An 11,838-nucleotide genomic window follows, 5' to 3' on the forward strand; every position below is an offset into this window, starting at 1 on the left:
TTTTGGGTGAAAACAGCCCTCTTCCACCCCCTCTCCAGCCTACATGTGTTAAATAAGTCAGAGGCTGCTTCTGTTCACTATGTGAAAAGCAAATTAAAGTAATTAAACACTGGGTGTCCTTTACCCTGTGACAGGAGAGATCTTTCTTGTCCTGGAGTACAGAGCAGCTTTCTGCCAGCTCAGTCAGTTTCATATTTAATTGCTGAATTCTCTGGTGCTGTTTGATTTGCCCCTGCTCTGCTGGAGGGAGGAGCTGCAGGACTGGGGAGCACATCCCAGGTGTCCCGGGCAGCTCTGTCACTGTCCCCTCCTGCAGCACATCCCAGGTGTCCCGGGCAGCTCTGTCACTGTCACCTCCTGCAGCACATCCCAGGTGTCCCGGGCAGCTCTGTCACTGTCCCCTCCTGCAGCACATCCCAGGTGTCCCGGGCAGCTCTGTCACTGTCACCTCCTGCATGCCCCTGCCTCAGACATCCAAAGGGATGCTCTGAGTTAGCAGAGACTGAGCTGCTGCACTTCAAGTGGGGATTGCATACAGAGTGACCATGGCACGGAAATGTTCCTGCTACAGGTAATGTGGGACAGCAGGGGCAAGGTAAAAGTCTCATAAAGACAAGTGGGATTTATACACACCAGGAGATTAATGTGAAATCAATTTTTTTTTCAGATTTAGGTCTTGAAATTAAGCTTCCAACTTGTGTTCAGAATTAATAGTACTTAAATAACATTTCCCCACCCAAAGACAAATTCTGTAAAAATGAATTTTTTTCATTGAGGTGTGAGGTGAGGGAGTTGAAGGGTGACTTTCTGGGGGATAGAAGCTGTTGGGTCATCTCCAGCCATTCTATGTTCCAGCTTCTTGCAGGGCTCCTTTTTTCCATAAGGTGTTGGAAGAAAAACCCCACACCTTTTAAATTAGCAGCTTTTCTGTTCTAAGGTCAGTTTTATTTTGTTGTTTATATTTTATCCCATTCTCTTTTTGAGAAATAACTTTGTGGTCTGCAATAACAGAATTTATTTCCAGGACTAAATTATAAGTGCTGTGTAACCCAGTCACTCCTGCAAATCCTGATTTTCTGAAGTCTCTTAGAGAAACTACTGATGGCAAACTCAGGAGCCGCTGGAGACAGCTCAAAGCTGTGTGTATGACTGACTTCAGACACAAAACAGAATGGGCTCTGTTCTGTAAGAACCAAATGGAGACTATTTTTTCTGAGATTTCAGATCTCTGGCGAGCAGTGTCACTAAAAAAAAAAATTAATAGAAGCAACTCTTAAGTTTCCTCTAAGAAATTGAGGTAAATGCAGTATATTGAACTTAAAAGTGCAAATTTAGGAGTGACCAGGCTGTGTCCATTAATAGAATTCAACAGTGGTGCTCTATGCAGATGCTCAGCCCTGCAGGGAAGATTTTGATGATACCAGGAGGGCAAGAAGAGGAAAAAAAAACCTTGAAAAGATGTGACTGTGTACCTTGTTGCCCTGGAGACTTTCTGTATGGATTAATGGATTTAGAGCAAACTTCTCTACTTATACATGCAGTTTCTGGAAGAGAGAACCTCCTAAACACAAACATGCTGTGAGCATAATCCAGGTTTTCCTTCCACCATCTCAGTCTGATGTATCTTCCATTGTTTTAAATGTTTCAAATATCAGGTAAGTAAAGCTCCTGGCTCTCAAAATGTGTAGGAGAGCAAGGAGCATGGGCAGAGCAGTGTTCAGTGGGGAAAGTGCCTTGGCAGAGCTGAACTGAACCTTTTGATCTGTTGGGGTCAGCTCTGGCCACACTCTGCTCTGTGGGAGTGGGGCAGCTGCTTGTCACCAGGAAATCAAGGCTTGAACCTGCTAGAAAAATCTTACAGCAAGTGAGTTACAAATTGCAGTGGCTCCAGTGGTTTAATACAGTTTGGAGAGTGTGATCATGCCACACAGCCTTGCTGGGCAGCACTGGCTTGATTACCAGGCTGACACACCAGACAACATGGAGTATTTAGCTCTTAGGTTTTATTCTTTGCCTTTTGTCTTGCTGTGCAGTTTCCCTGACTTGTGAGTCCTACAGGTGAGCTCTTTCCAGCAGAAACTGTCATGGCCATGTGGCATGGGGTACAGAAAACCCTCAGCTCCTGATTTTTTAAGGGGAGAGGGAAATGCAGGAGGACCAATGCTCATGGGGAAGCCCACCTGCAGCAGGAAATGTGAGAAGAAAGATGGGTCCTGCTGGAGCCCCAAATGTCACCAAACCCAGTGTTCAGGTAGAGCAACGGGATGGGTGAGCTCCCAGTTTGGAATGCTCTCCCAGAGGAGCTCAGAGCTGCTGGTTCCTCCCTGGTTACTCAGTACAGGGCTGTGGCAAACTCCCCATGGCACTGCCTGTGCATTCAAACAGAAAGAAATATCACAACAGAATGAAATATCACAATATTAATGATCCATTGAAAGGGTGGAATCAGCTTCAAAGCATCTTCAAAGTGATGAGTTGTTTCCCTGGCCCAGAGGGAGGGTTAGAACCCTCTTTAACTCTCAGGTCCTGATTCAGCAGAGCACTTAGCTGTGCATGTGAAGTGTATGAATGCTCCTCGAAGTGTTACAGAGGCTGCTCATCTTTTGAAAGCAAAGCCTATAATAGTAAGAGTTTCTCTGAATGGGGACCACTCTGCTTCTCACAGCCTCGTGGCCCAGATTCCTGGTGTTTCACTCATATTTCGTGTTTCAGTGTATTGGCCTCCAATCTGCCTTGAGGAAAAGCCATCAGGAGGGAGAGGCTGCTGAAGGGTGTGTTAGAGGCTCTAAAAAGGCACATTGAGAAAATGAGATTTGGTCAAAGACACAGGGATCGGTGTGTTTGTGTCAGGGGCAGGGCAGTGACTGGCAGAGTGAGGGAAAGGGATGGAGGATCCATGTAGGATCCCACATGTGTCATACATCCAATAAAACAGTTCCAGCAAGTGAACAATGCCTGTCAGTCCCTCCCTGGTGTGCTTGTGGTTGGAAAGTGGATTTTTTGGCCAGCTTGAATTCTGAGCCTGGTAAAACACAAAGTTTTCTACACATATGTTTCATACATTGGCTAAAATTATGGTGGTGCCCCATCCCTGGAAATGCTCAAAGCCAGACTGGAAGGGGCTTGGAGCAACCTGGCATTGGAAAATGACCCTGCTCATGCAGAGGGGGTGGTACTGGATGATCTTTAAGGTCCTTTCCAACTCAAGCCGTTCTGGGATTCTATGACTCTGAATATCATTAATGAAGCTTTCTTCTGCAATAGAAATGATCCTGGATATTGATGAGAGCAACACAGGGCATGGATAAAAGCATTCCCAGAAAATCAGTTAACGCTCTCAGCATGACAGGTTCTTCTGTAGTATTACTCTAACCAGGCTGTGGAGAAAAACAGGATTATTCTGGAGCTATTCTTGAATGTTTAAATAAAGAGTGCAAAGCAACATGTGCTCTGTCAGGTTCTGAGGCTTTTGCCAGCAGAAATTCTTAGACCAAACTCATTATGGCTGGTAGCTGAAAACAAGCTGTCATTACTTAAAAATAAATAAGAAATGCCTGATTTGATAAAACTTGATTTATTCAAAAAGGGCTGAGAGAAATACACTTGCATTTATTGTTGCTTTCTGCATTAATTGGAATTACAGCAGTTAAATTTGGTTCATAGGAAATATTGGCCACATATCAAGGAATAAAATATTGAAATCTGTTATGTAGTAGTTTAGCTTATTGGAGCAAAATAAAACATGGTAACAAAGACAATGACATGGAAGTGTTATCAACTGTGCAATTTTGGGGTTATAAAAGAAGAAGCTTGCAAACAGACTTCCATATATACACTTCTTGTCTGTGTTCTTGAGTGCAAGCCTGTATGTGTGTGTAATTGCATTGTAAAATTTCCTCCTTTGGATGAAATAAGTTATCTACACATATATACACACAGCTCCTCTGCAGTACTCTGCAGGTCAAGAACAGGGTTAGGAGCAGCATCTGACACCACTTTGAACCCATTTCAGATGATCCAATACCCAAAACTGCAGCTAAAACAGGATTTAGGACTATTTTTTAGTTAAATAGGATTTAGGATTTAGCTATCCAGAAACACACTGTATCCAGGTGCTTCTGGATAGCTGCAATTCTCCTGTATGTTGAGCCATTTGATTTAAAAAAAAAAACAAAAAAACAAAAAAAAAAAAAAAAAAAAAAAAAACAAAAAAAAAAAAACAAAAAACAACCAAAAACCCCCAAACCCAAGCCCTTTGCCTGCTGTTTGTGGGAATTATGGACACTCTTCCCACATTCATGCAGCTTCATCTGGAATTGTGCTGTAATTAAGTTTACAAGAAATCAGCATCTACAAAATAGCTTGTCACCCACCAGGGTTAAGCAGGAGCTTTTTTTGTTCTGATTTTAGAACAAAATCAGATAGGAATTTGAAATGGTAGGGGCTGCCAGTGACCAGTGTTGAATCAAGCTGTTGTCATATTGATCATTTATAGTTCCAATTGGGTTAGGTTTAAAGGAAGAGCAAGGAGTGGTAAAGTAAAGCTACTATTCCTATAAAGCTGTGTTCTATGGCTTTCAGAACTTACCCACTTTGTGTATCAAACTTGGAGCACTCTGCTCACACTTCTCATTAGTTTGCATAATATTAAATATATTAATTTTCTTTCCCTACTTCTTCCCAGCCTGATTATTTTGGTTTCATGCTGTGGCAAATAATTTCCTTTGCAGCTTATGAAAGATGAAAATAAATTCATTAGGTAGTAAGTGTTTCACATAAGTAGTAACTTAAGACTTGATCGATGATGCATTCAAACATCAAAAAACACCCTTAACAGTATGACAATCAAAAATCTAAATAAACATTTTTCATTTTCTCCTCCTGCCTGGCAGGCCTCCCACAGCATCACCATGCAGTTGGGAGAAATGGGTCTAGAAAGTAAACTCATCTCTGTGGAGTTGTTAGGTAAATACACTGGTTTTTTACATTTGATGCTTGGTTTCCTAAACATGGGGGAACAAGCTCCACCAGATGCCCAAATCAGAGATTGTTGTTAATAAAATTATCCTTGTATGGACACTGAATGGGTGGATGATGACATTTGCATACACACAGAGCTTAATCTGGAATCACGGGGCGATTTTTTGCAAAAACTGTATCAATTTGCTAAAGCATTCTCTTCAGTTCATAACAGAGCTTTTTATTTACAGCGACTCAGGTTGGCATACAGCAGAATTTTGAGCAATCTCCTCCTGCCCACTACTCTAAAGGGGCTCCCATCCTTGCACTGGCACATGGCACCAGCTCCTCACTGCACAGGGTTTGTGGTGCCTGCTCCTGCTGGCATGAGAGGTGTCAGACAGCTTGTGTCCTCCACGGGTTCCTCGCCTCCCTGAGCGATCTGTCGTAAGGAAGAGTAGCAAAAAAAGAATTTTTCAGCTGGCAGTTTATGAAGAACACAATGAATGTCACAGTCAAGAACAGAAAGAAAAATAGAATGATGTAAGTCACCAGGTCTGGCTTATTTATTTCCCCTTCTTTTAACACCCTGGCTGTCGACATGTAAAGAGCAGAGGAGCTCACGGGTCTCGGGGTGCTGCTCAGGTAGGGCGTGTTGGTCTGAATCATTAGGTGAGCTTCAGTGGCACTGGTGGAATTGAGCAATTCACTATACATGTTCTTGCTTAAATTTCTTCCACAGCAGAAGTAAAACAGGAGGGCAAACGCAGTCAGTCTTTGGCATAGGAAAGGAACAATGTTCCTGCTTGTAAAAGGATGCAACCCAGCCGCATGTTGTCTGAAACCAATTAATTCACTTGCACGGCTCAGCGACTTTCTTTTAAATCTTCTTGCCTCATATTTACAGCATTTACCCACAAGTATTAATCAAAAATGATACAGGTACCTCGTGTCCTGGCCCTGGTTCCCCCAGCACTCCTCGTTTGGGGAAATGCGCTGGCTCATCTGCCGGTCAGCCGGGATGTGCGGGGAAGGCGCTGCGAGCCCGGTGCCACCGCTCCTGCATGGATTGGGGGACACAGAGCCTCTTCAGCAGCGGGCACGGAGCAGGGATGTGCTGGGAGAGCGCTGAGAGCCCGGTGCCACCGCTCCGGCATGGACTGGGGGACACAGAGCCTCTTCAGCAGCGGGCACGGAGCAGGGATGAGCTGAGCATGCTGAGAGCCCGGTGCCACCGCTCCGGCATGGATTGGGGGACAGAGAACCAGGGAGCCTCTTCGCCCGGCTGGCGGCGGGCACGGAGCAGCCCCGGCTGGGCTGGCAGCGCTCACTGTCCGCCCAGGGGAGGCACGGTGGTTTTCCAGCGGCTCTGCAGAGGTGGGATGCACATAAATCCGGGGTTAAGCGGCATCTGCCTGCTCGGAGATCCGGCCGGATTTGCCGTCGCGGTTCTCTGCCTCGGGAGGCTCCGCGCTGCTGCAATCCCGGCGCTGGGAAGCATTAGTTGAGTTTCTTAATCCCGGTTAACGCTGGCGCTCTCTGGAGCCGGCGTGAAGAGGCTGAGCTTTCTGCTTGAGCTTTCCAGGCACTCCTTTCATTGCTATGAAGAGAAATAAATTAAAAAAAAAAAAAACAAAAAAAACAAAAAACAAAAAACAAAAAAATTTAAAAGAGCGATGTCCCGTTGGTCGAGAAAGAAACCCCAAAAAAGCTTCCCTGGGGATGGGTCAGTTCCTTGGCAGCCTCCCCCGGCGCTGGGCTCAGCCGAGGCTTGGGCTGGGGCAGTGCGGCTCTGTCGGACCCGGCTCTGTCGGACCCGGCTTTGCCCCTCGCTCCGTGGGCAGGGCACAGGGCACAGGGCACAGGGCACAGGGCACAGGGCACAGGGCACAGGGCACAGGGCACAGGGCAGGGCTGGGTTGCGCTGCCGACCGCTCCGCAGCCCGCGGTGCAGCTGGCACTGACACGATGCTAAAAAGGAAGAGATCTTCGGATAAATTCCCGTGAGTGCCTGAGGCTCTGGCTGGAGGTTTTGAGCTGGGGGAGGGTAGCAGAGAACGGGACAAAAAAGAAGAAAATTGCCTCAAAACCTTTCTTTCTTCTTCATCCCTTTATTGTTTAAATCTGGAGTAATCAATGTCCCTTCCTTTTTTTTTTTAAATTTTTTTTTTTACTCCTCTGTGATCCCCAGCACCCTCTCCAGCCTGACAATTAGCATGTTAATTCTTTTTTTCCAGCAAATTGCTTTATGCTGCTATTAGCTCCTGGCTGCTCGCCAGCTTGCTCTCACAATCTCCCATACATCAGATAAGCGCTGTTAATACTTTTATTTTAACGCATTGGAACTTGAAAAATGGGCAGGGGAGAGGAAGAGTAACTGGGCAGAGGAAAACACCACCTCCAGCCCCAGGGTGCTGATCCCAGCAAATGCTAAAGCTGCTTATGATGAGCTATTGCGGCCAACAGTGCCGGTGGTCAAACATTTCACTTAGCATAATAAATGTTTCTGCTGGGAGAGGGCGAATGAAGAGAAGAGAAATCTTCTGGTCAGTTAGATCTGAATAAAGTAAAATAAAATCAGCACCCTCTGAGGCCCTGGTCAGTGTGTTCCTCATGTCCTGCCAGGCTCCAGGTGCTCCAGTTAAACCCCTTGTGCCACCAGCAGCTCTGCTGGGTGGCAGAAAGCTGGCACATCCCTGTCACATTGCTGTTCACATCCTCCTGCGCCCATCCTCAGAAGAGCCATTCCCTGTGTGTTTACTCACAAGTCCTGGGGACCCTGCCATCCACAAGGAGTTCTTTCTCTATGGCAGGTTTTCTCGACTTTTGTTCCTCTCTCTCTCTCTTTCTCTTCCTCCCGTTTTTCAGCTCCAGTGCTCTGAGTGCTCTCAGGATGGCAGCAGGGCCTTTTCCTGCCTGCCCCCAGAGCTCCTCCTGGGAGCACATCTCCTGCCCACAGAGCCACAGGAATTACACCTATTTACTCTGCAGGTTCAAAGAACAGGATGCCCAGGCAGGCAGCCGTGGGGGTTGGAAAAATCAACAGAGGCACTGAGTTTGAACTCTCATGCTGAAATGTCTCCTTTCATGCCTCCTTCAAAGAGGGGACTCTGTGAGCAGCAGCACGGCAAGGCTGTATGCCTTCCCAGCACCATCCCATCTTCAGCTCTCTCCTCTCTGAACTGCTTTTGAGTTTAACAAAGCTTTATGTCCTTTTTTATTTATTTCCTTTATTATTTTCATTAATATGTAAGAAAATCAAGAAGGCATCTGGGGCTGAATCCTACAAATAGTGTGCACAGATCTGGGGCTGAATCCTACAAATAGTGTGCTCAGTCTCAATGTTTAACATACAGGCTCTCTGCAGATGTTTCCAACTCTGTAACAGGAGGAAAATGTGACAAAAGCTGCATAGGGATGTCATGGTCATTGGTGTGTTTCCTCCCTGCACAGAGGTGTGGTGCAGGAGAAAGGGCTCTGCCAGGGGCTCCTGGGCATCTTTCACCTCCATCCCTCTGTGACCGTGTTCACAGGGGTCTCAGGTTGAGGGAAGAGATGAGGATCTGACTCCATGTTTCAGAAAGCTTGATTTATTATTTTATGATATATTTTATATTAAAATTATACTAAAAGAATACAAGAAAGGATTTAATCAGAAGGCTACCTAAGAATAGAAAAAAAAGGAATAATAACAAAGGTTTGTGGCTCGGACTCTCTGTCCAAGCCAACTAACTGTGATTAGCCATTAATTACAAACATCCAACATGGGCCAATCCCAGATGCACCTGTTGCATTCCACAGCAGCAGATAACCATTGTTTACATTTTGTTCCTGAGGCCTCTCAGCTTCTCAGGAGGAAAAATCCTATGGGAAGGATTTTTCATTAAAGATGTCTGTGACATCCCTCCATCCCTTGAGCCCATGGGGAGCATTCCCCTGGGTGTGTTCCTGGGGAGGATGGCACAGTCCTGGGACAGGATGGGATGGGATGGGATGGGATGGTTCCCTGCACTCCCCTGGCTGTGTCCCTGGGGGACGATGGCACAGCCCTGGGATGGTTCCCTCACTGCTGGGACAGGACAAAGGTGCTGTTTGCCCTCCCTGGTAAATGCCCCCAAACGCCTCCTGGGGCTGCATCCCTGCCCTGCACACACAGGGTGCCCCCCTGAGCATCCTCTTTCCACCCTTCTTCACTGCAGGTTGCACTCAGACACAGAACCAGAGTCTCTATATTTTCCCTTTTGCTCCTGCACAGTGTTCTCTCTCATTCCTGGAAGATCCCTGCCCCGAGGGTGCCGTGTCTCAGCTCTGGTGCCAGAGCTGTGATTGTTTCCAGTGGTCACAGTGCAGCTGCCCAGCGTGGGGATCAATCCTCGGGGTGTTTTACAGGAGCTTTGTGTGCACACAGGGAGGTCTGAGCTCCTCTTGCTTTTTGGCTGCCTGGCTGGAGCTCATACACAAACTGATGAGAAGCCTTGGGAGTAAATCAGATGTATTTTCTGTGGCACTGTATCCAGGCTTAATCTTAAAACAGCTAAACTGCCATAAATAACACCTTAATTGCAAAAATAAGAGCTGATCCTTTCTCTTTGTTCTCCTTAATTTGGAAGAGTTTTTAAAATCTTCAGTTCCTTTTAATTTTTCCTCATTAACTTATTCCTTATTTAGTAGTTTCACTGGGTTTGTTTCTTGGTTTTGGGGATTTTTTTAATTCTTTCCCAAGGCTGCCAGCATTTAGTGGCTGATTTTGTGAGTTTTTATGTGCACTGGCAGTAGCACTGCAAGGACAAACACAGGGCCTCTGACTTTGGCTAGAATTTAATGATAATAAACTTTAGAGTGTTGCAACTTCCTGTCCTGCTTGGAAACTGGGTCAGCATCTCTGACCCTGGTGGCATCATGGGGACAATGTGGGGCTGGAAAGGCTTCTCCTTCCTACCATGTCTGGGTTTGTCTGCCCTCAGATACATTCACGAGGAAGAAATTTTGTTCAGGTGTGTTGGTGTTTTGTTCAGGTGTTTTGTTCAGGAGTTGGTTGATGGTTGTGGCGACTCGGTGGCAGTTCTGGTCCAGTCTTGGGAAATAAATAATGACAAAAATGTTCAGAGGTGAGAAGAGGGAGAGCAGAGCCTGCGCCCCTCAGCCCCATCGCTGCTGCCCTCCAGGCTGGCAGGACAGTCCTGTTTGCTTTAACAATCCTTCAGAGCCCAGCTGCCACCACACACAGCCCAAACCCTGGCGGGGTGGGAATTGCTGGGCGTGGATCCACGCTCTGAAGGGCTGCAGCCTTTCCCCAGCCCCAGCCTGGTAAATAATGCATGATCTCTGTCATGTGCTTACGCAACCCCTACCACGATAAACACCAACCCAGGGAAATGAAAGTGGAAAGAAACATTATCTTTCTCCCTAATGCAACCATTTACAATCTGCCTTACGATCCTTCTGCTCTGCACAGTGAGCAGCAGGCAGGGGGATGTTTCTATTAGCAGACCAGAATGCCACAAATCACGGGCTGGAACTTTCCAGTGCCGCATAAAAGCAGCTTAAAACCATATAAAGGAAAGAAAATAAAAATAACATACAGGGATTATTTTCTTTTCTGTTCGCTCCAAAGGCAAATACTTATTTCCAGGTGCCTGAGTTTCAGATATTTAGGAACATACTTTCAAATGCAGGGCCATAAAATTTAGCACTAGACACCTAATGTGGGAATCTTGCCTTTGGCTCTTAAATATGGGGCAGGATGCCTGAAGAAATTGGCTCAAGTGCAGAGAAGCCATGAAAATGTTTTGTTTCAGAAGGGCTTATGTGTGTTATTTCAAACTAACTTCTACCATTAGGTTCCTCATGACATGTTTGCACCAGCTAAACAGGAGCATTTAGGAAGTTTCCAGACAAGTCTGAGGCAGTGGGGTGGAACTGGGTGATCTTAATGGTCCTTCCAACCCAAACCATTATAAAAGGGAGTTTGAGTCTGTTTGGTCAGTGCTGCATCCAGATCCTTTGCTCTTCTCCAGGCTGGGAGGAGTGCTGTGATTCACCCAGCCATGGGATGGGCAATGGGCACCACACACCTCCTGCCATCCCAGTGAGCTTTGCCACTGCTTCAGTGGCTGTAGGGAGTGACTCTGGCTGTTCATGAACGGTGGGAGCATCCCAGCCTCCCTGCCCTGCCTTCCCATGGTGGGCAGCTCCATGTGGCTTCTGGAGGGTTCTGCAGTGGGAAGAGCTTCACCCTTGGTGAGAGGTGGTGTGTGATCATGCATGGATTCCCTGGGTCCTGACAAAAATGGTCATTTCTCTGTGCAGTCACCTTCTTGGTGTGACAACTGGCCAGAGTTTCACCCTGCCAGGAGATGTGAGTGGGCATCCAGTGACACTCCTGGGGATGCAGCTCCCATACATCCACACAGGCACAACACGAGCAGGAGGTGCTCTGGAAGAAAAAGCAAAAGGTTTAACTGCAGAGAAAGGTTGTCTTTGGTGCCTTCTTTACACTCAAACAGATCCTGAGTCAAACCGTGGTGGTTTTTCACCTGAACTGGGAACAAAGTGGCCGAGGGGTTGGGCTGGGCTCTGCAGCAGCAGCAGCAAAGCTTCCCCCAGCTCAGGGCTCAGGTAGGCACAGTGGTGCTGCTGCTTGTGCTGGCTCAGGACCATGGCAGTGCTGGCCCTGCAGCACCAGGATGCTCCCTGGACTGTTCCTGGCCCAGCCTGGTGCTCTCTGGGCAGGGAGGCAAGTGCAAGGACAGGAGTGTGCAGGAACAGGGCTGTGTGCTGTTCACTGGGTCTGTGTGGCCAGCGTCTAACCCCAGTTATTGGGGGGTGAATTTTAGTAAGAAAAGAAAGGATGAAGGGATACAACTTCAACAAGGTTTC

At 46.8% G+C, this 11,838-nt stretch overlaps 1 protein-coding gene across 1 annotated transcript; it reads right to left on the reverse strand.

The window, feature by feature from the left end:
* Positions 1–4,372: 4,372 nt before the first annotated feature.
* SMIM32 (small integral membrane protein 32) lies at positions 4,373–5,848 on the reverse strand. Its single transcript, XM_058815531.1, has one exon. It carries the CDS (start codon positions 5,674–5,676, stop codon positions 5,356–5,358), a length of 321 nt encoding a protein of 106 aa, XP_058671514.1. The 5' UTR covers positions 5,677–5,848; the 3' UTR covers positions 4,373–5,355.
* Between the last annotated feature and the right edge of the window lie 5,990 nt (positions 5,849–11,838).

This window comes from Ammospiza caudacuta, chromosome 16 (genome assembly GCF_027887145.1).
Source record: "Ammospiza caudacuta isolate bAmmCau1 chromosome 16, bAmmCau1.pri, whole genome shotgun sequence".
NCBI lineage: Eukaryota > Metazoa > Chordata > Aves > Passeriformes > Passerellidae > Ammospiza > Ammospiza caudacuta.

Excerpts from the sequence above, each read along its gene's own strand:
- SMIM32 (XM_058815531.1), bottom strand. The coding sequence starts at position 5,676 with ATGTATAGTGAATTGCTCAATTCCACCAGTGCCACTGAAGCTCACCTA.